Source organism: Alternaria postmessia (genome assembly GCF_024291825.1).
Source record: "Alternaria postmessia strain BMP 2775 chromosome Unknown scaffold_40, whole genome shotgun sequence".
Classification (NCBI taxonomy): domain Eukaryota; kingdom Fungi; phylum Ascomycota; class Dothideomycetes; order Pleosporales; family Pleosporaceae; genus Alternaria; species Alternaria postmessia.
Genome location: NW_026260113.1, coordinates 175,866 through 201,159, shown reverse-complemented (window position 1 = coordinate 201,159; position 25,294 = coordinate 175,866). Strand labels below are relative to the sequence as shown.

Sequence of the window (25,294 nt, the reverse complement as noted above, 5' to 3'; positions counted from 1 at the left end):
AAGACACGCTGAACCGAGTACTGAGGGAGTGGCACTTTAGCTCCAATCAATTGCAATCCCCAATATCTGCTTGCCTGAAGATGGAGGCGTCATGTGTAGCAGGGCTGTATGGGCGGCGACTATATCCACCAATGACGATATCGTGCACCGATACTAGAGCGTCGACGATTAGGAGTGCTCGTTTCGTGCTCCGTATCTTCGGCCTCTCATTGACGCGGACCGGGTGGTTTGCTGGGAGGAATGATGAGAGCCAAGACCCATCTGTACACCCCGCTGACACGAGCGCTGATGCATGGTGTGAAAGGATGTGGGCGCATCATGGGTGCTTGCTGGCAATGTCGTCATATGAAGACACCCCTAGCGCAGACGCTAAGCTTACAAGCGAGCTGTCATTGGCGCGACTCGCAAGCCGTACCTGGCAACAGTGAATGCCATGCAGGATGATGTAGGAGCGGTCAAGGCATGCGGGCGATTTGCCGCCAGAGATATTGAACATGCTATGCTTGCACGCCAGCCATTGTCGCAATGCGTTATACCAGCAAGCAGAACGCTGTGCTGGGCGTCCAACTCGCATCGTGGCTTATAAGCTCTATCTGGACGCGAGTGGCAAACCGGCAGAAGGCGTGCACCCGGCATCTACCATCTCACCGCCGCCTGCTTCGTCGACATGAATGGCTAGGTGTTGGGACAAAAGGGCCGCCTTGCATCCCAAGTGCACGGAGCAGCTTCAAAAATCCCCCTCACTGTTCGTGGCTCCGCGGGCCTTGTCATGCAGGGCAAGATCTGATGGAGCAGCGCCATCCCGCTCAACATCGAGCTTGCAGAGTGCACTATCAAAGTCACTTGAGCGTCAGGTCCCCACTTGGCTGCGTCTGCCTTTGCCGCTACTTTGTGTGTGTGCATATGTCGGCGGAAGCGGTACCCTACCGGAGTGGACTGTGAAATGGGTGCGGCATCTGACGGCCTGCTATGCATCGCATCAGCAGCATCACAGCGACGCAAAAAGAAGTGGGCGTGACCCATTCGCTGCGCTATGTGCCAAAGCACGACAGCCACGAGCGCAGCAAAGATCGTAGGCTGTCGGCAGCCGCCCAGAACTGGCTCGGCATTTGAACACTGGACCCTGCATTCGCAAGCCATGCCAGATCACCGAAGTTTATTAGCCGTTGTCTGTGTACATGCTCTGCCCGCTTGCCAAGTCATTTGGGTACTCGATAAGCTCTAGGGCGGATTGGTTTTTATTTCCGAGATCACAGCCTAGCTCTGCAACACGAGCGATAGCACCACGCGTGTGGAGAAGCAAAGTCGGCTCTTGAGATGCATGTGGAAATGTACACTCTATGTGCGACAGTATCCCACAGTCCTGGGGATCTTCAACAAGCGTTCCCCGCGATCTTCAAGTGAGCCAGATGTACGGCTCTGCGAGATCGATCAGCAGTGTGTGATAGTCAGGGACACGTGTTGAACACGTTCACGTTGAAAGCTGCGCTGCGCTGCGCAGCGCAGCACAGAACCGGCCGCGCAAACGCCTTCCGCCGAGCCTTGTGTCCAACTAGTGCTCAACAACCGCTCACAACCCCATAGCGCCCAAACAAACTCTTGCTAGAGCCGGGCAGCAGGTGAACCGAACAACGCCTAAACCAGCGACAAAAGGCCAGCAGTAAAACCGCAAAAGAAAGTAGTCGGCGAGGCAGCGAATCAAGTGAGCCCGATACTCTGGGACATTAGCCAGCAGGTCCATTTGCTAGGAAAAAGACTAGTCACGGGCAGCGGTGCAATTGCAAGCTTCAGCCAATGGAGACGTAGTCGGCCAAGAGAGCGCTACGACTCGGCACACTGCACTTGCGAGTGCTCAAGCCGCCCGATGTAACGTTCGTCCAAACTGCGGGAGTAACGCGGGCTGTCAGGTTGTCAATCTTGGGGGTGGCTGCGTAAGGCCTGTCTGTGCAGTGTCAAGGTTTGAGCTGGAGATTCTGCATGTTCGAATGTAATCGAATGATCTTCAGAGAGTTCCCGCTTTCCAACGGACAAGGTACATGATCATCACTGTCAAGCCAAGAAATTGGGTTGGAAAAGCAAACAGTTTCCGCATCGAGAAGCATGGCCACGAGATTGCGCTGTAGTTCGCAGATCAAAATCTTTTTCTTTCCTAATCTGATGACCCGGCATTACAGGCGTTACTACCACGACATCTCTCCTTTATGCGCCCGAGGGGACGCGCAATGCCAATGCTTGTAGCATGCTGGTGGGGTTCTGTCAACAGTTGACTCGAGTTGCAATCCACGTTTTCACTCTTTGACCAGCTCACTGGAGAATTATCGGATGACCAGGATGTGCTTAGAGGCACATGATGTCGTTGAGCACGTGCATACTGCATGAGGAAAGCTGCATTCCCCTTTCTGATAGCCTATCGCATGGGTCTTCACATCTCAGGACCTGATTAGGCAAGCTCGCACTTTGGAAGCCCTGCCAATGAAATGAGGCTGAGTGGTCGCCGAGCAATACCAACATCTAACTTCCAGTCGCTACCCTGTGATACATCCCTATCTTCACAAGAAGTTTCCAGTGCTGTGGTAGACATGTCTAAGCGCACCTGCATGGTTTTTTTTTTCTTGCAGACTGACTTTGACCTTTCGAGCTGATAGCGCAGGAATGCGCTGTCAATGCGTGCTCTGTAAAAGGAAGGCGCGGGTGTCTTTCCGCCATGTCGAGGCTCTATTGATGGTGAATTGATGGTGGTTGTATTGAATCATTCATTCGTAATTTGTTCATCGTGCGACGTGCTCAACGACCGTCTGTTCGCTGTCATGATGGCGAGATTGTTGAAGGCCGGGCCGTGTCAAGGTAGATTGTCTCGTGTTACTCATACTGTGAGCATTGTTCGTCCTGTTTGAGTTGACCTCATCCGGTGAACCCGCTTTCCTCGTGATGGGCGAATCCGCGTCTTGTTCGTGAACTAATTTCTCGATATTTGCCTCGGTCAGAGGCATCGATGGTTCGCTTTGTGGCCCCTGAGAGCTGTTGTGACGAATTAGCTGTGGCCCAACTAGGGAGAGCAGCTTTTCATCGCGCAATTTCGTATCTCTTTCCTCCGCGTGGATACGCCGCATAGCCCGCTCACCCTCATTCTCGTTGGATCTGGCGAATGCTGCATCGCTCTGGTAATGGAGGCGGTCAAGTTCAGCGGTCAGTGCCTGCGCCGTTGTTTCAGATTCAACCGACATGCCTGCCGTTCGCGGGTGATCTTTTGCCCTAAAGTCCACCTTGGAGCTTGGGGTTGCGACGCCATGTCGATCATTGTCGGTTGTGGATGGCTTGTCTTTCGCCGTCTTTCGCCGGCCCTCGAGAGCCCACTTGACAAGCATCTTATGATTGTTAGCGGACCCACCAGTTGGCTTGGGGTAACTTGCCTTCTCCAGCAGCTTGCCTTTGACTGGCTTGGCAAGATAGTCCTACAGCGGCTTAGTATCTCCTATATCACGACCTCAAAGTTGCCGCTGGTGAAGACTTACATCCATCCCACATGAAACACACTTCTCCTTATCGCCTTGGATAGCACTGGCCGTCATAGCAACGATTGGAACACCTCGGATTTCAGGCATGTTGCGCCATGGTGCTTCTGTCCGGATAGCGTGGGTAGCAGAATATCCATCTCGAATAGGCATCTGCATTTTCTATTAGCAAACGATATGTGCAAACATTCACAGTTACCTTACCTGCACATCCATCAAGATAATATCCGGGCGTGGATGCGAAGGGCCGAACTCCTGCATCAGATATTCCAATGCTTCCTGGCCGTTCCACACCGCACTAACCGAGAAGTGAAGTTTTTTGATGGTCTTGAGCGCAATCTGTTGATTGATGTGGCTGATTATTTGTCAGATGCCGAGGTTCATGGAATTGTGTTCAGGTGTAACTTACTTGTCTTCGACGACCAGAACGTGGATCTGCTGTCTTTCGCTTTCGGAGAGATTCATCAGATGATCCGGAATGGCTGATTTCAGGAGCGGGTATGGCGAGCTTCCGTTGGGTAATTGCGGTGTCAACGGCGGCGTGTGGCCTTCCGAGCTTCCGCATGAAACCGACATGTCACTCTGGAGTCGATCCGGGATGGACTCTAGATGAACCAACGGTGATTCTCCGTCTTGCGATGGTGCGCGGGTGAATGGTATCCAGAAAGTAGCAGTAGTACCCTGTCCCAGCTTCGAGTCCAGCCATATTTGCCCTTTCATGAGCTCAACCAGATTCTTGCTGATGGTCAGTCCTAAGCCAGTTCCTCCGAAACGGCGAGCCGTAGATGAGTCTGCCTGACTAAAGGGTTGAAACAACCGTTTCCGGACCTCCTCTTCTATCCCAATACCGGTGTCATCCACCCTGAAATTTACCGTGACCATGTCTTTTGACTCCTGGCTGATCGATACGGCGAGCTTCACAGTACCCACCGATGTGAATTTGATGCTGTTGGTGAGCACATTGGTCAGGATTTGCCGTAACCTGCCTGGGTCTCCCATCACCCGGAGATCCGCCTGAACCTCGTCTTGTATCGAACTCTGATAATCCAGACCTTTCCTTTGGGCAGCAAAAGACATCATCTAAGCTAGTTAGTAAGAATACAACCAGGGATTTTGGTGAGTGACTTGCCTTGTTCACATCTCTTAGAACCACGCTGAGACTGAACTGTACCTCTTCCACGTCCAGTCGACCTGACTCAACCTTTGAGAAGTCTAAGATGTCGTTGATCACCGTCAGGAGGCTGTTCGCGCTTCGATGAATGTTCTCCGCGCACTCTTTCTGCTCCTCGTCCAAGTTCATGTCGAACAGCAGTTCGCTCATGCCAATAACCCCTGCTATAGGTGTCCGGATCTCGTGTGACATGTTGGCCAGAAACTGCGACTTCATACGACTGGCTTCCTTTGCCGCCGCTTCATTAGCCAAGAGCCTTGAGTTCTCTTTCTCCTGTTCTTTCAGTTGTTCTTCCCTCTCTCGTAGCTCTGTGATATCCATGGACACACCGATTACGCCATCCACGAAGGTGTTGCCTTCAATGCCGGCAGTCCGAGAAGTACTCATAAGCGGTACTAAACGAGTTCGGTAGTAGTGAGCCTCCGACATGTATCTTCCGTTCACAACCTCAACTGATTGTTTACCCTGTAATATCTCTTGAATAGGTTCGTGCCATCGCTTCCGATCGTTGTCATTCAAATTGAAGACATCGAAAACGTCTCTGCCCAACTGGTTCTTTCTAAACCGTTCGTTGGGCTCAATGTCTCCTTCCATCACCTTGACTTCATTGTTGCGGTCAATCACCCAGAGGACAATTTTTGCGTGCTGAATGACCTGCTGTAATTGCTCTCTTGTCTGACGCGCCTCCTGACGGGCTAGGACCAGATCGTGGATGTCAGTGCATGTGCCAAACCACTTAACTATACGCCCAGAGTCGTCATAGAAGGGTACAGCCCGTCCCAGCATCCAGCGCCACTCTCCATCGTAGCGCTGGCATCTATATTCCGTATTGTATTCGTCGCCTGTCCTGAGAGAATGAAACCAACGCTCCGCGGTTGTGGACATGTCATCTGGATGGAATGGGAGGCGCCAGCCTTCGCCTAGTGATTGATCAACGGTTAACCCTGTGTAGTCATACCACCGTTGTGAGAACCAGTCATGAAGTCCATCAGGTGTCGTTGTCCATACCATGACTGGCATGAAGTTGGCGATGTACTCAAACTGCTTCTCGTTCTCTTCAATCTGGGCGGCGATCTGCTTGGTATATTCGGTGACATCCTTGAAGATCACTATACCACCAAGGAAATCTCCAGTTTCTTCATGAAATACAGGCTCCCCATTGATCTCATACACGATACGAGTGCCTGTTTGCGGGTGTCGCATACCAATGCGCCGTTTCTCAACTCTCTCTCGCGTACGGCAGACCTCAATGATAGGAAATTCGTCAATGCCGAGAAGGCGCTGGAAGTCCTCGGTCCAACACGAGAACTGAGAAAGAAAATCCCTTTGGTCACCAGGTACATATGTTCCGTCTTTCGAAAGGAGCCGCAGTAGGGCCTTGTTTGGGATACCAAAAGTTTCGTCTTTCCACATGGCTGTGCAGGGGTTAGTGGAGAGTTGGCTAAAAGAAATTGAGATCGAACGTACCGTATGCAGGCATGGTAACGGAGTTCAATATGGCGTCTTTTAGTTGTGTCGCCTTCTGGAATACGGATGCAGCCGTCCCAATATCACCCTTACTTTTGGTAGGAGGGCCACGAGGAGGGAATTCTGGTTGTTGTAGCGTAGGCGTTACAGCTTTCGAAGCCGTGTTTGAACTACTTCCCGAACGACGGCCTGATGAAGAGCTTGAGCCTGAGCTACGTGACTTGTCGAGACGGGCTCCTGTGTTTGTCCGGGTGACGATACGACTGGAAGGTGGTAGCGCACTATCAGCAGCTGTTGCGCTTGTGAAAGTCAACGTATAATATTGGGTTTCCTCAATACTCCAAACAGAGATTATGCAAGATGCCTGCATTGCATTTTCGTACGCTGTTTTCCTGTCCGACTTGTGCAGCGTGCCTTCGGGACCCAAAACCAGCGGTGCAACAACGACGTCTACTGACACGTCGTGTACCATAGTTCGAGCGAGGTTTGTACTGCTCAAGGGTGGCAATGACTCTGTTGATTTGTTGTTCGTTTGATACGGCATGTTGGCTGCAGTCGGCGTGGTGTGGCCACTTCCCATGTGGGAATCTCCGTCCTTATCCAAGCCATTTGCTATTGAATCGTCTACTACGCAGTCCAGAAAGCTCTATTAAAGTTAGCAATTGGCAGGTTTAAATACTATGTTTGCACGAGTGTGGGGAAAGACGAACCTCCCATGTGATCATGATTGGAGAGCCGTTCTGCAAGATGTCTACAGCAAGATCACCCATGGTCTTGTCCTGCAACACCTCGGATATGGAAAGATGATGAACGCTTTCAAAGTCAATGCCAAAAAGGCGACCCATAGCCTCATTTGCCAAGACCACGGTTTTCTGCGCTGACAAGACAATGACTGGTACTGGTAAGTATTGTAGCGCAGTAAAAGACGCCATGGTGGCTGACGGCTCGGCGAGATGCATTGACATGGAGTCGCTACGTATCGAGTTGGGAGATTCAGATCTTGCGCGCTCTCCCATGGCGAAGTATCCGCCATCGCGGCTGTCGGCCTCTGTCATTATGATTACGGTGGTGTGGTGGTGCGCGTGTATGGCCGTGTAGGATCGTGATGCGACTCGTGTCCGGAAATAGTGGCCGCACCCGTAAACGGTAAGGAAGAAGCGACTGGTGACGCCTCAACTAGACCAGACAACAACAACAACATGGAGCGGACGCCCTGGCCAGACCATGGAGAAAGTCGCGCGCAGACGTATTCGAGAAGGAAAAGTGCGAGCTCAGGAAGTGGAGAGACGTTGGGCGATGTTCGTGGTTGCGCTTTGGAGGTGGAGTGGGGATCGCATGTACGAGTCGTGTAAGCGGGCAGATCGGTTCTAGACCCTCTCATCGGTTGGGATATTGAGTACGTACCCAAGCTGCGAAAACCGTGAAGTGAACGAACGAGACGCACAAAGCACAAGCACAAGCACGGCAAGAAAATGTGTGAGTGTACGCCGGACACCTCGCTCTGAAGACAAAGGTTCTAGAACCGCGCTTCCGGTTCAGGTGGGTGCCATGGCAATGACGCAAATTTGGGTGCTGAAAGAACGGACGATGAGACGGCGCGCGCCCATAGCCGGCCGTGGGTACTCCCCCGAGCCCTACCATTTGATGGAGCAGGGCTTGAGAGATGTTTGGCGTGAGATCTGGGAGCTCCGTTTCTTTGGCCGTCCCGTTTGGCATATGGCGATCACTGTGGGTGCCCTGAGCATAATTCGATTAGGGTTTCTCCGTCTTGGTGCTACTTTTTGGACACCGAGCAGCATATGGTGAGCATGTCAACTATGTGTTTTGACAACGATCCCCACTAATCTTCATGTGCTACACCGGTGCACTGGCATGGATGGGGTATGATCGACATGCGGTTCAAATTGCCGCCTTGTCAAAATGCGATTGGCAAGCGATCCATGCCGAACAAGAACCCCCATGTTTACCGTGTCCGTGAAGCGCTTCTGGAATTTTGGTGCACCGCCACACGAAGGAGTTGTGCTGGTACTGCTATAGCGATATCAGCGTTCCGATGCCGTTTCTATGGCGCTGTGTTCTCAACGACATGCATGGATTTGATCTACTTGGAGGATTGCTCCCGTTCGGGACATGTATGGATCTGGAGCTTACATAATCCGTGAGGCTGGAGTCGACGACAGCTGTCTTTCTGATAGGCAGCCACATCAACAACTGCAACGCTCATCGATAGCCTCGTTACATGCAGTAGTGCACGACGCAACAACACGATCCTGCCACAGTCTTCCAAATGTTCTTCTTCGGGCTCGGTGGGCTGTTTACTGGTATTACCTGTCGAGTCACATCTTACAGATTCGCTCGCTAACACGCGCAGTCGCGGTACTCCTCGTCAATGCCATAGCAATCCTCTCCGAGGACCGCTTCCTCGCGCGCAGTACGTTTACCAGGCCTCTCTGACCCCCTTCGGTCCTCGCGCATCTATACATACACCAAGAGACGCGAACGTACAGCAGAACACCCGACTGACCCAGATTACAGTTGGCTGGACAGCATCTGCAGACCCCGGTTTCGGCCGCCCTGGCGATGATGCCAGTATAAAAGCGCGATTGATCAACCTTGTCTCCTCGGTACGGACTCTCATGAGGTGTACGTATACCCCACCATGGTCTCCATCCCCCGCATCCCTTGGAGGGGTGGAATGTAGAGCCAACAGACATACTGACACGGCTGCAGTACCCTTGATGTTAATCAACACCCTCATGATAGTCTACCTACTAGTTCTCGGTTGAGCGTAGTGCATACACATTACGAACTAAACTCCGACTATCTCGACTAGCATACACAGGGCGCAGGAATGGGCGTACACAAGCATTTGGCGTTGTGCGCTACAAAAGGTTGACTACATTGGACGGAGTTTGTGGGGACAAAGGACATTGAAGAGCGTTTACTATACATGCTCCAACCTAGCAGCTTGATACATGATATCGAGGAGCAGATACCCTGGTACGGCCGTGGCGGGCGGCTCACTCAGATGATACCACGCCATTCTCCCGTTAGAGTGTGCATAACTTGAATATATGAAATGTCATATCCCCGGATACAGCGCAAGCCTAACCCACGTATCATCAAGATATTCAGTGTACTTCCGCAAGTGGGAACAGCAAGCTCGACATCAATCAAATCCTGTGGAGGGTAAGAGCTTCGTCATCACTGGTATCATGTCTGCATTCATAGCAGTCCGAGGATGTACGATTCAAGCCATCGTTGGAGTTCGCTCGTTGGCGAAGGCTGATGGGGAGTTGGAGAGGAGAAGCGTCCTAGGTGAATACAAGAGAGTCCAATTGATATAAAAACAACAAACAGGTCTTCAAGGTCATAACTCTTCGTTTCTGGCAAGCACGCACCCATCCTCTTGTTTCAAATGACCTTCACTTCCTTCGCCACCGCAGCGCACAGCTCAACTCTCACTCCCGCACCGGACAGCACATGTATCCAAAGCCTCTGCGTGTCACTCAGACGGTCGTTCTCACTCTTGACTTCCGCAAACTTGACTTCACCCTTCTTCCCTTCTTCTGATATCCGCCAGAGAAATAGGTCCGGTACACCGCCTCCTCTCTGTCCATACTCTTGCGCCATGACCTTGCACACAGTCGCTAGCGCTTCACCATCAAAGCAATGAGCGATCTCGAGTAGGTCCAGAACATCATATGTCCAATCCAGACCTACAACGCAAGTTCGACGCTCGTGGTGGTCATCGTATATTCTTTGAATGATGGCTGGTGCGTCGCCGTTTGATATCTTATTCAGCCGTGCATTAATCTCTGATATACGAGAGGCGTAGAACGCGTCTGTATGTAGGTCTAATGGACAAGTTTGGTATGGCGTCTGGAAGACGTTGGGTACGTACGTGAACAGGACGTCGAAGAACAGGTATGCAAAGAGAGTGCGCACAATCCCACCCTCGCTGTGGTAGCCTTTCCAGCCTTGATTGCGGTAATGTGAGAGACACATTGCTTCTACGGAGCACTCGCCATCCTCGCGCGGATCGATCCATATCGTCTTTCCTCCCCGCCGACCAAATTTTGAGTGTGGTGAGCTGTTTCTTCTTGACAACGAAGGGCGCTCGCGTTCGATCCGGGTTCCTTCCATGGAAACTTCAACTGGCTTCGTCAAGCGGACATGCGAGAAGTCGTGTTGCATTCGTTTGGCAAAGTTCAGTGACAATTCAAGTTTGGTGATGCGCTTCTGCAGATCATAGTGATATATAATATGCGCAAGATTATCTTGCAGTCCATCCTCACAAGTCTGCAAAGCAATGAGCTTCCAGTGTCTCTTCTGTTTGTCTGCACTTCTCTTCTCAGAATCGGTCAGCGCAGCCATATAGTGTTCTTCAAGCAATGCTTTGCGCTGATACCATGCTCCTCTGCGGGAATGATGAAACAATCGTTGTTGCAGTAGTTCGGTTAGAAGTTCATGTTCTCGCACATGCTCTTTCCGGCGCCTGAGCACGTCAAGCGCTTTATGGATGATGCGTGTGTAGATCCAGGCTGGCGAAAGACGGCGCAGATACGAGCCTTCGCCGCTTTGGTAAATGCTATTCTCCTTCTGTTGCTCCTCTTGAACCAGAACTTGCCAGCGCGGATAAACCTCGTTAAACGTATCTATGATTTCTTGATACCCCTTCTCCGTTGGCCTTCCGTTAAACTCCAAAATACTATCTATTCGATATTGTGTTCGTATAGAAGCTTCATACTCTAGCAGTAGCGAACGCGAGGCGAATATGTTCGCAGATCGAGAAACGATGTACTCTGGAAAGTTCCAGCGTGCGATCTTCGCCAGGATGATTGTCGTTAATGACTTCTCGGTCCATTCCGTGGAGCGGTAGAAGACAAGATGGACGCGCTCAAAAAGCTTCAAGGTATCCAGGGATAGTCGTATACAAGGCCCCGTCTCTTGCATGATCCTACGCGTAAAGTGCGCGTCTCGATTGGCATCATCAGAGAGGTCGCCTTCGGGTTCTAGCTCGACTTCTGGTGTTTCTGGTCGAGACCTAGACGCGGATGACCCTCGTGAAATCTCCGAGTCCGACCGCTTCAGTCCAACGTAGCCCAGACCTGCCTGTTTCTGGCTTGTGCGTCGCAAGGCCTTCAAGAGCTCCCCCTTGTTCTTCCCTTTGACCTTGGCGTCTTTCGCAAGAGCCTTCAGTTCATCGAGTTTCAATAGCGATGATGCCTCCTCTAGTGTGCTTATCTCCTCTTCGGACCGGTCCGCGAATGTGAACGAGGTGCCCAATGTCGTCCCTGCTGGTGCCTCCAACTCGCCCGGATGTGACTCAACTTCGGAGGAAGACGGAGGGAGATTGTATGTGCGTTGTAGTGTCTCGGCGGCTGCTTCAAGGTCTGAAATATCACTATGGTAGCCCAGGTTCTTTATCCGATGCCAGACGGACGTCTTGCGAAGGAACAGCCGTACATATCTATGAATGAGAAAGCAATCAGCAACAGCATATACGCTCTTTTACTCCAGATTCAGACTTACAGATACTGTGCTTCATAGCCTATTTCCCTCCATATCCGAAAGACTTCTGTTTCAGCCTCATCAAAGAGATGGCTTTCTTCATCCAACACTGTATCCAGTGCTAAGTTAAATGCATCAACATAGAGCGAACTTTTACCCCGAATCCATGCACGTTTCTCCAAACGCCCATCCGCTCTTTCGGTTTTGCTCTCCTCCTCTGCCTTGTACGCCTCGTATGCTTTGATGGCGTCATCACTCGTATCGACTTGAGGCAACGCAGTCTCCAGGTCTGTCTTGTGTTCTCTCTCCTCTTCTTTAATCACAATGCTCTCACACTCGTCTTCAGAGTCGAGCATTTCGCGCTTGGTCGTTTTCCGTGGTGTTGGCGGTGGTTTCTTGGGGCTGTTGCCCGTCTTCTGGCGCTTGGCCGGTCGATCTTGCTCGCCATCGAAGTTGGTGGATTTTGGATGCTTGATGAACCGGGTAATCATCTGGTTGTGTACGGAAGGGCTTCGAGGATTGAGCGCCATTTTCGTGGTCGCAGTAAGCTGCGAAATGACGCCTCGATCTAAGGCAAGTACTGCCTTGCCACAGGCACGGTGACACGCGAGATCGCGCTGTCACGAGGTGACTAAGACTCACTGGGTTTTAGCGTGGTCTGAGCAGTGACGTCATCGGCATGGACCTGAGGTTCGGGTGAACAGCCTTCGCATGGTTCAACGGATTTGAACATTGCCCAACTAGGAAAACCACGAATAATGTCTCTATTGTACCGCATAATGAACACTCAGTGAGATGTTTCTATCATCATAATTGCCTTGTTTGGCAATTCTAGGTATGTATACCTCGAATGTGTCTTCGGTGATCGAAGGGTACTGGCTTGCTCACTCAGCATTGTCGGTAACTATAGTGCACTTGTAAGGTCTCCATTGAGCAAAGCAGATAAGTACTACAACCGAATGTACCAGAGCGTGACTGTCTCAGTAGTATTATCAAATCATAGGCAATTACTCGTCGAGTGAACAAAATCAGACCAGAATCAATGGTAATGCGAAATCAACTCGAATAGGAATCGCTGACTAGATATAGCAAGCATCTTTGGACAGCATTAGTGTCAAAAATTACGCTGTGGTGGTGGCTCAGGCGAAGGTAACCGAGCAGCAATCGACTTTTGTTGATACTTGTCTAGGTAACGCAGTAAGGTCCGCAGTAGGTTGAGACGACATGTACATATGAATCATGAAGCCAGTACATTCTATAACCCGCCCAGAAACTCTTAAACTGTAATGTTGACAGAGACGAATAGATGCAGAAAACGCTACCAAAGGTGATGCGGATAGAGAAACTCCTGCTACGACCAGCGTTATCTGATATTACTTCATTGCGTGACGTCTGGCTCTAGATGGAACGAGATTTGACGTATCCATTGCAACTGGAGAAGAACACTGAATCATATATAACTTCATTTTACCATCTTCCTGCCTGTCCCTCGGGCCCTTCGCATCGAACTGTCCTTGATTGCCCTAACTCCAGCTGACTTCCCAACCGATCACTCTGAATCTCCACTTCTGTATCAACTTGTACATCCATACGGACAATGCCATTCTTTGTCTTCCGGCCACTCACTTCTCCCGTACCCGATCCCTTCCCATCAGTTCCCGCAATCTCTTCTCTTCTCATAAACGGATTTTCGGTTTCTTGCATCTGCTCATCGAAGGTGCATATTGCTCTTACGCCTGACTTCATATCATGTGCGAGTTCGATGTCATCTGAGCCGGAATTGATGAATGTTGGTACGCGGCTTTGACGCTTGCTTCTAGGCAGATTACCATATCCCTGTGAACCGTATTCAGGTAATTTTGATCGCCTGGTGGTGTAAGAGCCCGTATGCTCACGAAGGAAGCGTATATGTTCCCGGAGAAGAGGCCATATACTAGGAAGATTGGCGACGTAAACTGCAACGGAAGCTTCGCGGGTGTACCACAGCATGTATGTGGTAGCATACACGTTTGAGAGATTGTAGATCTTGGTTAGAATTGCTGCAATGATCTGATTAAATGTGTTAGTAAAACGAAGGTTGTAAACCAGGAAAGAGAAGGGAGCTTACAACAAAAGTGCCCATGCTGAATAGTATGCCTAGAAAAACCTTCTGTTTCAAGGGAAGAGAAAGCGATACGATCATCGGTATCGGCACAGCGATGATAAGGACATCGCTGCTTAGATTGAAAGCTGCTTGTACAATCGCGAAGTGCTCGAGTGTCGTACATTGCGGGTTTGGAGGCGGCACTGCCCAGTATCCTGTGAATGGATGGCATGCACTGAAGAAGGCAATCTCAACACTTAACCAACCAACAACAACCCATGTTGCAGCCGCTTTGATCCATTTCATGTTTGTCGTTCCAGTGAGCATGCGGGCATACATGAATAGCATACAGGCCTTTAAAGACCAAATAACGTTCAGCATGCACTGTTTGATGTTAGCTGTGTGTTATTGTGTATTCATACGTTCCAGGCTCTGCTAACATACTTGCTCGGAGATGACCACGATCTTGGATCCTTTGATTCTCTCGTCAATCTCTTTCTGTGTGAAAGTGGAGAACTGCTCTGGTGGGAAGAGATTGCTTCCACCCCCTGTCGCAATGATGTTCAGGCATACTATTAGCCCAGTGTAAAAAAGTGGTACTGCCGTTATCATCATCCAGTCATCTGCTGCAAAGCCGCGTAGACTTCGGACTCGGCACCATCGTGCAAACCTATGACTGAGAATGAGCATTGTGATATCCTTTTGCTAGGTGTTACTAACATGCGAAGCAAGATGACAACCATACCGATACTATATAACGTCCATGATTGCGAAGCTAATTGTTCTGGAAAGTCAGACATTCTGGACCTTTGCGACGATGGGTCGGTGTATCGAAGTATGTTTTGCTTTCGTTTGCAAGTCGTTCACAGGGTACCGTCCATGCAAATTGCGATTCAAGGGATGGCTTCTCTTCTCGTGAGATGCTTCGTGCATTACACTTCTTCGTGTTTGCGTTCGGGCATAACTTATTAAAAGGAAAGCATTCACAACAAAATGGTAGATAACAAGTTAAAGCTTGCAGGCCGCAATTACTCGATGACCCGGCCGAGACAGATATGATGTCGCTCACCTACCCACGCACCTGGAAGTCAGGCCATGTCCTGCATATCGAGCAATTACCCTAGCACTGTTCCCACATCAACATTTCCGCGCAACAATAATCCCTACTTCAGATCCTTCAAGGGTCTTTACCGTGAATGACCCTGTCGCGGTGATCAACATCGCAGTCGGCCTGCGTGGCTAGTCCAATGCGCCAAGTGATTGACTTGTGGTCGGATTCTCAAGAAAGGCATGCAATTGGTGAGACGTTTCGCAGAAAAACACGCTTGTACTCGAACAAGGCGCGGGATATAACGAAGAACCAGTACAGTGGGAATTTGTACACTGCCTGAGACGGGCGCTTCCAGCCGCACGGCAGCTATCTTTCGGACAAATTATGTATGGATGAATCGGGCTACGATTCATCACCCTCAAATAATTGCGAGGTCCACATGTAAGCGATGCGGGCTGTATACCAAGGCAATGAAATACGAACCCTGCCACCGTTCAAGCGCGTAAGCGCAGCCACATTGCACACAAAGACGTTATGTGGTGGAGGCGTGGTGTGACAAGAGTGATTGTCGAAGATAACGGAAAAAGCAAATGCGACACTTCTGAGTTGGGCCGAAACGAGAATGACATTCGCCAAGCAGACCCTAACCATGTCGACGCCAGCATTTCATAGGCTGTTTGAAATTTACCAAGGCTTGATTACAAGGAACCTATCTCAAAAGGAGCAGTTATACATTCTGAAGATAAGAAAATATGCAGGTCCAACCCACCCTTCTCCACCATATCAACGGCGGAGAAACCGGATCAGCTCCATAGGAGATCTTCGTCCAGGTACCAAGCCACAAAATGCAGGGAATGATTGAACATATATGCCGTAGACAACGCCAGAGGAACGGTGAATGTACACGCTAAACCGCTCAGAAAGCTATAAGGTAGGATCCATAATAGGAACACTCGTCTAAAGCGCCCAACTGCCTTTCCTGACGGCAGTGCCACGCCCACCAACCATAAATTCGTCTTCGGACATGTTGGGATGCTGCCTCGCCCACTCTTGAATGTAGATACGTAGAGCGCGCCAGCGCATGCACGTCTCCTCGGTAATCTCGGTGTCCTTCAGGTTGCCGTCTTTGCCAAGACGAATGTAACCGCGGGAAGATGCAAGGTGGTCGTCTTGTCTCAGCTCGGAAATGGGTATGTGAGAGATCTTTGAAAGTTCTTCGTCGAATGGACGGGCCATTGACGGGTATCCAAGTGATAGGTAGTTATACACTTGAGTGACAAAGTTGTCACCGAATTCCTCTTCGATGGACTGCTCGACAGCGAGCTTCTCATCTATACCTGAGAAGCCAGTGTTTTCAAAAGTGATGCCAGAGCTAGATGCAGGAGGTGTAGGTGGCAAAAGACTCGTAGAAGGCGTTGGACAAGGCGACATGGGATTTGGCTTCTCGTTGTGGGGGGTGAGTAGACCCGTCGGCCCGCGTGGGGACTTGTCTCCACCATTGACGCAAAACCCACCCCACAATCCTGTAGTGCTCGAGGCTCGGCTGTTGGCGTTAGACCACAGTGAAGGTGTTGTACTTGTTTGTCTGCCATTGCCTTTGCCACACCAAAGACTTTCCCCTTTTTCGGACGCAGCCTTGGACTGTTCAGAGAGGTAGCACATAGCTGTCCTAACTGCATCACACCCTTGAGTAGGGTCAAAGCGCGATGGCTCCGGCGACTCGCATCGCGGAAATTTGATATCCTGACCAAGCATTGGAGGTCGGGCTTCTTTACGTTGACGCTCCAATTCGGGATCTTTCCGCTCATTCGCAAACTTCTTGGCTGTGGCAGCATCTAGGAAGCCGGCTGGGTTTCCAAACGGACTGAAGGCAGGCTTGATATATTCTTTCGGCTTCTGCTTCTCCTTGTCGGCTATTTGCTTCTCTCGGTACTCACGCATAGCCACTAGATCCCAATTAACTTGTGTGAAAGACGACTCCCGCTGCTGCTGCTGCTTGGCCTCGGTAACAGATGGTTCCGAGCCTTCTGTATCATGGTCCACGTAATGGGCCACAGGCTCGTGGAAATCGCTATTCGGGAACGCAGCCAAGGCCTGTTCTCGGAGCTGCTTCTCAGCAGCCTTAGCTGCCAGCTCAAGTAGGTAACCGGCAGAACTATCATCGACACTCTCTCGTCGTCGAGTAGCCTCTTTGTACATGAATGAATGATCCGAGGTGTAAGGTGGTGACTCTGTGGGTGATGGCGGGGCGGACGCTTCAGACTCTGAAGACTCAATCGGGTCTAAGTCTGGAACACGGAACGAGTGTTGTGAGCAGCTAAAGTACGACCGGCGTCTACACGGTGAGGCGTTGCGTTGTATCTCCAAAAACAAAGGGTTCTGGGTAATATCAAAAGTCGGTGTGTTTGTTGGCGGTGTGGGTGGTATTCCCAATATCCTTGCTTTCCGGGCACTTATCGCTGAGTCTGGAGTGGCCTCAGTCTTGTCCGATGGTAGTAGAGTGGGCATGTCGTCTCCTGCTTTGCGATGCCTCTGGGCAGTCTCAATCAATTGTGGCCTGAATTTCTTTGTAGGTGGCTTTAGCGCACCCTTGAACTGACCATTACTGATTGCAACAGCTTCCATAGGGTTTGCTTTGAACTTTCCCGTGGGGGACGTCTGTTCTTCCCAGTCCTTGGCAAATTTCTGGCGGCTGCTCCGTGTTGTTGTCTCTATTGGCTCGGGAGCAAAGCGACGGTTGGATCGCTTGGTAGTCTCAACAGGCTCGGGGGCAAATCTACGGCTAGATTTAGAGCTCGAGGTTGTTGTTTCTATTGGCTGTGGTGCGAATCTTCGTGGTTTCGGCCTCTCTGGCTGGTCTGCTGGAGCCTTGTCCTTGGAGGACGAGACGGTCGTCTCGATAGGCTCGACCTTGAACCGCCTGGGAGGAGCTGCCGACGCCATGTTAAGTATATGCAGCACTTGACGGGTGTTCCCTTATGCTATGCTTGTATTGGTAATACTGTATGTCACTGACGATATGATGTCGCCAATAGCAAGATTATTCGGTCGCCCGGGTACACTAGTGGCAGACACCGAGTATCTGGGGTGATGCGGAAGCGCACCAAAGCGGGGAATTTATTCGGGATATTTCGGAGGCATAAAAAGCGTGAACGGGCGTTTCTGCGTGTGCCAGCTACTCTGCGGACGATGCTCGGTGCAGAATCAAGCCCATGCAGGCCCCGATGGCTGTAGATGGTGGTAGAGTCGGAGGGCTAGAGGATGCAGCCAATGCTGGCCTGCTCAGGAATGCGGTCGCGTACGCGGCGGTGGATTTGTGGGTTCGCAGGGCTCAAGGGTGCTTGTGTAAACTTTGAGGTTGTCAGTCGCGTGCCCATTTGCTTTTGCAGGTGGAAGCTCCAACGCACCGTAACCCGTATCGCAGTTCCCACACGGCCAGGGGTTTGTCGAACTGCGGAAAGCGTCTGAAGGAGAGTTTGCCGGGAAACATGTGAAATGGCACGACGTCGAGGAGGATCTAGAGCTTGTGGTGCAGGATGACGTATAGTGTAGACAGTGGCATCAACAGCCCGAGAGCTACAGCGGGGGTTGCGGGTTTGGGTAAAAGAGTGCACTGATGGCGGGCACCGTCAGTTATATCCTGGGCGGCTGTGCAACGGCGTGGTTAGACGGTCAATCGTGCGAGGAGCTCGTTGGGTGATCAATGTTGATGTTTCATTGTTGGGAGAAGGATAGCGCTCCGACCAGCTCTCGAACCAGCAAGATCGAGGCAATTAAACTGTCTCGTCAATGCATGCACCGCTATTGCCTCCAAAGATAACCATGGTACTTAAGCCAAAGGGGCCATAGTAGAAAGTTCTAGGGCTCGGTGCGTGTCAAGTAGCTGCCCGATGGCAAGCCACAGCATGTGCGGCGGTCAGTCGAGTCAGCTCAACAGTCAGCCCCCCGACCGCATCTTCGGCACCTTAATTCGCTAAACAGTGCGCGGCGCAAAGGTGGAGAGAAGCCGGGTGGGTCTACTATCAGGACTAGACAATTCCATGTCGACCAACACGAAGAATCATCGACAGCGACCTGGGGGATCGGCGGATGGCATACGCTTCCCCACGACTCCACGCCGGTTTGTTGAAGACTGAGTCCAGCTTTCTGGTACCACAGAAGCTGGTCAAATCTTTGCATTACAGCGAATGCGATGCGGCATTTAGATGCTAATCAATCTTCTAATAATACGGACCCTGGCCGCGCAAGTGTCTCCGTCCAGGAGCCGTCAGAGGGTCTGCGCATCGTATACCCACGCTGGCGGCTGATGCCCGCGGGCAACTTTCTTCTTTCCACGCACGTCGCCATGATGGCATGTTTGTGGAATAGTCAGCGACACGACTGCTTCGACACGTCCCACTGTGGGTCGCTGGCGACATGCGCAGGTAGCATACTCAAGTTGCGATCTCGCGGTGACTATGCAGTACTGTCACGAAAAGCAAATGGTCGTGTTCGGGCGTTCCCGGGTGACTTCCACGGTTGACACATGGACGGTTACGACAACCACAAATGGACACTTCTACCATTCCATACTCCACTTCTACACCCATACAGCCTTTTACCCGGCTCTGGGCACATGGCTGGTCACAACGCATGCGCTTTCTTTTCTGCTTGACACAACTGCGAGTTCACATGTATACAGACTTACAGACAAAACCTCGTCCAACGCAATAGAAACATTGCTAACATTCTGAAACACAAGGCGAACTTGACATCCAGTAAAGGCGGCGCCAAAATAGCAAACTCCATACTCCTTGAAGAGAAGGCCATACTACCAAGCCCTGCAAAGCCCAAACTACGGCGGAGAGATGTATCCATATGCAGGCGCATACCCATTCCACGACTGTTCCACCAAATACCAGAGAGGCGAGCGATCCGGAACGACCAGATGAGACGCTGGGTCCCCGCGGCAGTGTTCGTACTGGGGGCTGAGACGCAGAGGTGTCTGCAAGAAATGGTATTCAATGCCAATAGGCAATGGCGTGGCAAAAGACATGCTACTAATCCAATAAAGAATTCCTGGATCAGGCGATCGGCTGCGAGTGCTTCCGCCGGTGGAGGTTACTGGGCTGTGTGCAAATGGAGAGTGGTCCGCCGTAACACACGGTTCGACGATCAGACTTCCTTCAGGCGGTTGTCCATAAGCGACAGTATTAATACAGTCTGTCGGATCTTGGTCTGAGGAACCTGTTGTGGAGTCGTTTATATCGTGAGCCATTCCGACATCTTCGTCTTGCGATTCAGTCATCGAACTTTGATCCTCATCCGCATCAACGGCAGTCTCTTCGTCGCTTACTCCAGCACCGCCTTCATCCTCGCTGGGCTTCTCGCATCCTTCTCCACAATCATATCCGCAGTTTCTCCAATTGAATTGAGGCGGCCTGTCCGAACATGGGCTGACTACAGATGGCTGGTGCGAAGGACTGTTCAGGTCATCGTGGTCGTACATTGTAGAGATGAGAAGAACAAAACGACGATGGCTGAGGGTTTGTTAGCAAGTCTAACCATGCGAATTTCATCACTCAACGGGTATAGTCGACATCCAACTGATTGCACACAAGCATATAGGAACAGTGCATCTTACCTTGGCAGATCAACGAGAAAGAAAACAATATGGCAAGAAACGGTAGACAACTCTGGTTATCACACGTGGGCGATAGATTTTGCGAAGATGATGGTATACAGGCTAATAATACAGATCAAGTATCCTCCAGGGCTCCAAACAAACAGACGCTGGGAGGGGAATCGAGAAGCAGAAGCACTACAGAATATACGCAGACTTTATATTCAATTGACGCCACTGATGATCGGCATCCAGACACAAGGCGATTGAACATACGGATACCCGTAGCCGCTTCCGCGAGAGACACGTTGCTTGACCCCAGGCCTGAGCTGGTCACCTACACGGCTTCAAAACACCGTCACTAGGCCTCTTCCCCGCTTCCTCTGCGACCAATGCACGCGAGAAGGGCCAAAATCCTTCGTCCATCTATTACTGTATCCTGACACCGGCCAGCGACTCAATATTCGGAGGGAGTCGAGAGTACCCTTGAGTAACCACGCGACCAAAGGATAACATAGGATACAATTGCAATCTGTTGGTAACCCGAGGGTAGCCGAGACTTGCTTCATCTAGCCAGATGACGGAGTTTTGAGTATGTCGACGTGAACGTGTCGCATACATGTCCTGAAGGACTCACCGGAGGCCGCCTACATCATTTCCGCAAGTGGGGTAAAAGCCACCGGTCAGCACCGTGAGCAATCACAAGTAAAGGACCTAGGCCTGCCTCAAACAACATTGGTCGCTTCACTTTAGCATGATGTATAGTTACATTGCTCTTTTGATGGATGTTTAAGGTCACGTCAATCTGTACTCCCGTTTCTAACCTGCTGAGTCGGAAGATTTCGCTATTGGTGGATGGATCTGGGATAAGGATGCCTACGTGGTATGTTACTTTGAACATACTCTTCTATTTTCTTTCTAGTCCGTCAAGATACAACGCGCCGACGGAAATGCATGGTATTCCCCGTACATTAGCCTTCAGATGCCGGGTTTCCAGATCCAGCCATGACGTCTTTATACATTGGTAAATATCTTTCTTTGCCGTCCTGCTTATTTGTTATGCCAAAGCAACGTTCGCAACGAATCCCAGTCGTCCGATTGTACATAACTGTCGACGTATTAGCGCAGCTCCATGTTACCTCAGCTTCCAAGGGTACCCACATATAACTCATACTACTCCTCAAACTACTTTGCACACTCTCAGGATGCCACCTGAAGATATACATGACCATGGCCCAACTCAAACTGGCAAAAACTGGCCATCCATTCTTCGCCATCTTCTTCCTCATCTCTCCATTACCAAAAAGCTCCCACCCACCACCACCTCCCTTTACTCCTTGTCCACTAGCTCCGCCACCAACATGTCGCGGTTGTACTGCTAACTTTGCTAATGCTAAACATACGCGTGCGGCTACGTAGATGACGATTTGCTGAGACACGGAGTTGTGGATTGTGCGACCGAAGACTGTGTAGCCGCCCAATAGACCGGCAAGGAAGGAATCGTAGTGCCTTTCTTTGCCGGTTGGGGAAGTATGTCGGAGGAAGAGCATGGTGGATTTGTAGACGAGGGCGAAGAGGCCGAGGTTACGCGCATGTTGGCGGGTCGCTTTGTAGACGAGTGAACATTTTGACCGGAAACTATTTGGATGGTTGTCAGTCAACGCCGTCTTGGAATTTGAAAGCGTGCGAGATTCGAGGTAGAAGAGAGTCCGACGTACCTCCCAGATCTGAAGAGAAAGATCATCCTACAACACACGTCAGCTATCCGTTCCCTGTAGCATACGATTTCCGATCAACCTACACAAGCGCATGCGGGAATCGCACTTTACTTCCATATACGATGCCATTCCTTACGCCTTTTACCAGTGTAAGGATGTCGTGGTACTTGGGATCCAACACGATCTTCTCAAGCGCAGCCTGTTGAAGCGTCAGTCAGCTTTGTAGAGGATTTACGATCCAAATCCCTTCCGACGTACTTCGAGGGCGTGTAGCTTGTCCATGGTGTTCCTCTGTATGTGCTATGGACTGTGTTGTGATTGCTTGCGTTCGGCGAAGATAAGCCTCGGTCCAGCGCGCGCGTTGCGATGACGTTTGTCGCTACCTCATACAACCGTGGAATCCTTGAACGAGAGGATACAAGGAGTGAAGAGAAGTGTCAGGATAAAATGCACGTATCATGAGGCCAACATGGGAAAGGTGAGCGAGGGTTTGTAGTCGGGTATAGCACGGAGCAACTAGAGTCGCAGTCGCGGAATGGCTGTTGGCATTTGATCCTCGGCTCGCGTCCGTCACGTTGCCGGTCGCTGCTTCCCCACATTGGAGCAGCTTCGCGCTAAGCGAAAGGAAGGGACAGGGGGTGTTTGCGCATTGACATGTGAAGACAGAATGACATGGATGACAATGACATGTGCTATTGCTGCCCTTGCGTGCTCTATGATGTAGGAATATTTATTTCTATGCGCTCAAAGCAACGATATATGGTATCTCGACGCTCTTGCCTGATGCTTTACAAACGCCCTCCAAACACCGTCATATGCTACTCCTGTCAAACACCTCCTTTCGCGGCATCTTTCTACTCTGCCTGTCGGGTAGGCCATCGCTTCTTCAACTCCTCGTATACGGTAAATATGAATGCAGAACTGGGTATAGATCTTGCGACTGTGATGCCGCATCCACGGTACATGCCTTTGATACCGTGCTGCTTCCAAAGCGCTTTTCCTACAGCGCTGAACGTCGACTTTCCACCAGTCAACTGCTTGACATCTTCCGTCTGCATTCTCGACTTGATGGTATCGGCAGGATAGAACATGAAGTTATAGGCTCCACCTGCGACGGAACCAGAGGCCATGCGCTGCCAGACTGGAAGATCTTCCTCCGTGGCCGAAGTACTAGAGCCCTTGAAGAGGATCTTCATGCCTTCGTACCCACCAAACCATGCTGCACCGCCTCCTGTCTCACGGATCAAGGTTCCAAATTGTCCGTGCCAGTAGCCAGTAAGGCCCTGGTGACGGTAGATAGAAGCAATGACACCGCGTATGGTTGGTGCGGCTACGATGTTGCCGTGCGCTTCTAGAGGGACTTGCATCTTGCATTTGACAAGTTCAATGGGTGTAAGGAAAAGCGATGTGATGGCACCAGCGATCATTCCGCAAAAGAGCATACCGGAATAGGGTAGGTCCCGGTCCGGATGTTTGTTCAACTCTGGATAGAATCCTGAAGACTTGAGTGCATCGCCAGCTAGACGATACTGCAGGACATGTCAGTATGGTTTACTTTTTGTACACACGTCTCACTCACACTGAAGAACAAGGTGCTGGTCTCTACAGCAGCTCCAACCAGAGGTGCACTAATTCCTCTGTATATGCCAGTGAAGCCATCGTGTTGTAGAGACTTCTTGAAGCAGTCTAATGGCCCGGTGTAGCGGAGTGGCACCTGATCGGGCTGTGACTGCAGCCGGACCTTGATGGTATCGAAGGGGTACTCGATGTACTTTCCGACAACTCCAGCTGTCGATCCACACAGGACGTCCTTCAAAGCTTCTTCTCCCTTGCCGATGGCTTGTGCCGCAGCAGGACTCTGGACCTCTTCCATGATGACTGGGTTCGGCAGCCTGCCTCTTCCCCCCACCACCGACACCGAACTCTTTTGTGCTTCCATGAATCAGGAGTATATGGCTCGTCAACGGGTATGTGCAGGCGTGTTGAATGTGTGTTTACGAAGCGGCGCGCATGTTGTGTGCAAAGAGTCGTGGGCGGTGAGAGGGCGCGTGGCTACTGTTATGAAGCGGAGCCCATGTCAATGATGAGGTGCGACAAGGACGTTTGTGGTGGTGCGAGTGGTGCGAGGGCCGGAGGTGTGTAGCACGACGAAGAGAGTTCCCGTGGGTCCTGTGTGACTTTGGGTGAATGCAACAGCAGCCCAACGACCAGGGCACCCTTAGTTCAGAAAATTCTGCCGGGAGAACGTATTAGAGGAATGGAAAGCGCATAGCGCCTACTGATCCAGACCATGTGCATGCCGTGAGCGCATTATGGATGTGAGGGACTAAAGCGCACAATACGCGTCGTCAGCGCCCTCCTGCATCATCTTATCTGATCGATCTGATTAACTCTGTCGCCGCCGCCGCCGTGCAAAGCCGCCCTAGCTGCTTTGGGCGAGTGGTACTGTCTATTATCGATAAGCACCCGTGGACTTTTCTTGTCAATCCCATTTCCGTGCCAAGGTCCACAGGTCGCGCAACACCCCAAACATGTCTGAGTCTGTAATAATCGAGGCGCCTCCCGCGACGGAAACTGCCCCTGTCAAGGGCATGAAGAAGAACGGTATGCGACAGCTGTGTGCGAGTTGCGCAACGACATTCTAACTTTGCACAGGCAAGCAGTGGCACGACAACAAGGGCCCGTTCCGACCGAAGGCAGGTCAAACCTCTTGGGAGAAGCGCAGTGAGGAGAGGAAAGCGCTCGCTGCTGTCAAGGCCAAGGAGAAGGAGCTAAAGGAAGAGAAGGAGTCTGAGAGACAGGTAGGAAGCCATCCATGGTTACTGGCTACAGCGGAAAAAGGCTGACAATACAACAGCGACGAGTCGAAGCAATCAAGACCAAGCGCGCGGCCAAGGAAGAACGGGAGCGATTTGCCAAGATGGAGGAGAAGATGCATAAAAGGCGCGTAGAGCGCCTGAAGAGGAGAGAGAAGCGCAACAAGATGCTCAAGTCATGAGCTTGGTAGTGGCAGGATTGTAGTCAAACTGTAAAGCACGGTGAAGGAATTGCCGTTCCATAAGGAGCATGCCATATGGGCGCAGAGGAGCGACTGAAAGGCACAGAGACATGATACCCTAAGCATTTGGACATAGGAAAGAGTAAAACGCATTTTTCTTTTACAAAATGTTGTCCGC

General features: G+C 51.0%; 8 protein-coding genes across 8 annotated transcripts; 2 read left to right on the top strand and 6 right to left on the bottom strand.

The window, feature by feature from the left end:
* Positions 1-2,768: 2,768 nt before the first annotated feature.
* Positions 2,769-7,205, bottom strand: J4E82_006694 (uncharacterized protein; the record flags this gene model as incomplete). Its single annotated transcript, XM_051732949.1, has 7 exons — positions 2,769-3,452; positions 3,513-3,665; positions 3,717-3,867; positions 3,922-4,592; positions 4,642-6,098; positions 6,151-6,796; positions 6,861-7,205. 7 exons carry the CDS (start codon positions 7,203-7,205, stop codon positions 2,769-2,771), a joined length of 4,107 nt encoding a protein of 1,368 aa, XP_051587342.1.
* Positions 7,206-8,437: 1,232 nt separating this feature from the next.
* Positions 8,438-8,936, top strand: J4E82_006693 (uncharacterized protein; the record flags this gene model as incomplete). Its single annotated transcript, XM_051732948.1, has 4 exons — positions 8,438-8,471; positions 8,522-8,581; positions 8,686-8,793; positions 8,881-8,936. 4 exons carry the CDS (start codon positions 8,438-8,440, stop codon positions 8,934-8,936), a joined length of 258 nt encoding a protein of 85 aa, XP_051587341.1.
* Positions 8,937-9,564: 628 nt separating this feature from the next.
* On the bottom strand, positions 9,565-12,559 carry J4E82_006692 (uncharacterized protein; the record flags this gene model as incomplete). Its single annotated transcript, XM_051732947.1, has 3 exons — positions 9,565-11,623; positions 11,686-12,232; positions 12,553-12,559. 3 exons carry the CDS (start codon positions 12,557-12,559, stop codon positions 9,565-9,567), a joined length of 2,613 nt encoding a protein of 870 aa, XP_051587340.1.
* A 572-nt stretch (positions 12,560-13,131) lies between these two features.
* On the bottom strand, positions 13,132-14,437 carry J4E82_006691 (uncharacterized protein; the record flags this gene model as incomplete). Its single annotated transcript, XM_051732946.1, has 3 exons — positions 13,132-13,500; positions 13,772-14,131; positions 14,192-14,437. The coding sequence occupies 3 exons, from the start codon at positions 14,435-14,437 to the stop codon at positions 13,132-13,134; spliced, it is 975 nt and encodes a 324-aa protein (XP_051587339.1).
* Positions 14,438-15,755: 1,318 nt separating this feature from the next.
* Positions 15,756-17,741, bottom strand: J4E82_006690 (uncharacterized protein; the record flags this gene model as incomplete). Its single annotated transcript, XM_051732945.1, has 1 exon — positions 15,756-17,741. The coding sequence occupies one exon, from the start codon at positions 17,739-17,741 to the stop codon at positions 15,756-15,758; it is 1,986 nt and encodes a 661-aa protein (XP_051587338.1).
* Positions 17,742-21,730: 3,989 nt separating this feature from the next.
* J4E82_006689 (uncharacterized protein) lies at positions 21,731-22,400 on the bottom strand (the record flags this gene model as incomplete). The annotated part of the gene is made up of 5 exons (XM_051732944.1): positions 21,731-21,748; positions 21,804-22,038; positions 22,119-22,145; positions 22,202-22,317; positions 22,377-22,400. 5 exons carry the CDS (start codon positions 22,398-22,400, stop codon positions 21,731-21,733), a joined length of 420 nt encoding a protein of 139 aa, XP_051587337.1.
* Positions 22,401-22,972: 572 nt separating this feature from the next.
* Positions 22,973-23,991, bottom strand: J4E82_006688 (uncharacterized protein; the record flags this gene model as incomplete). The annotated part of the gene is made up of 2 exons (XM_051732943.1): positions 22,973-23,647; positions 23,698-23,991. The coding sequence occupies 2 exons, from the start codon at positions 23,989-23,991 to the stop codon at positions 22,973-22,975; spliced, it is 969 nt and encodes a 322-aa protein (XP_051587336.1).
* A 658-nt stretch (positions 23,992-24,649) lies between these two features.
* On the top strand, positions 24,650-25,116 carry J4E82_006687 (uncharacterized protein; the record flags this gene model as incomplete). The annotated part of the gene is made up of 3 exons (XM_051732942.1): positions 24,650-24,722; positions 24,774-24,919; positions 24,976-25,116. The coding sequence occupies 3 exons, from the start codon at positions 24,650-24,652 to the stop codon at positions 25,114-25,116; spliced, it is 360 nt and encodes a 119-aa protein (XP_051587335.1).
* Between the last annotated feature and the right edge of the window lie 178 nt (positions 25,117-25,294).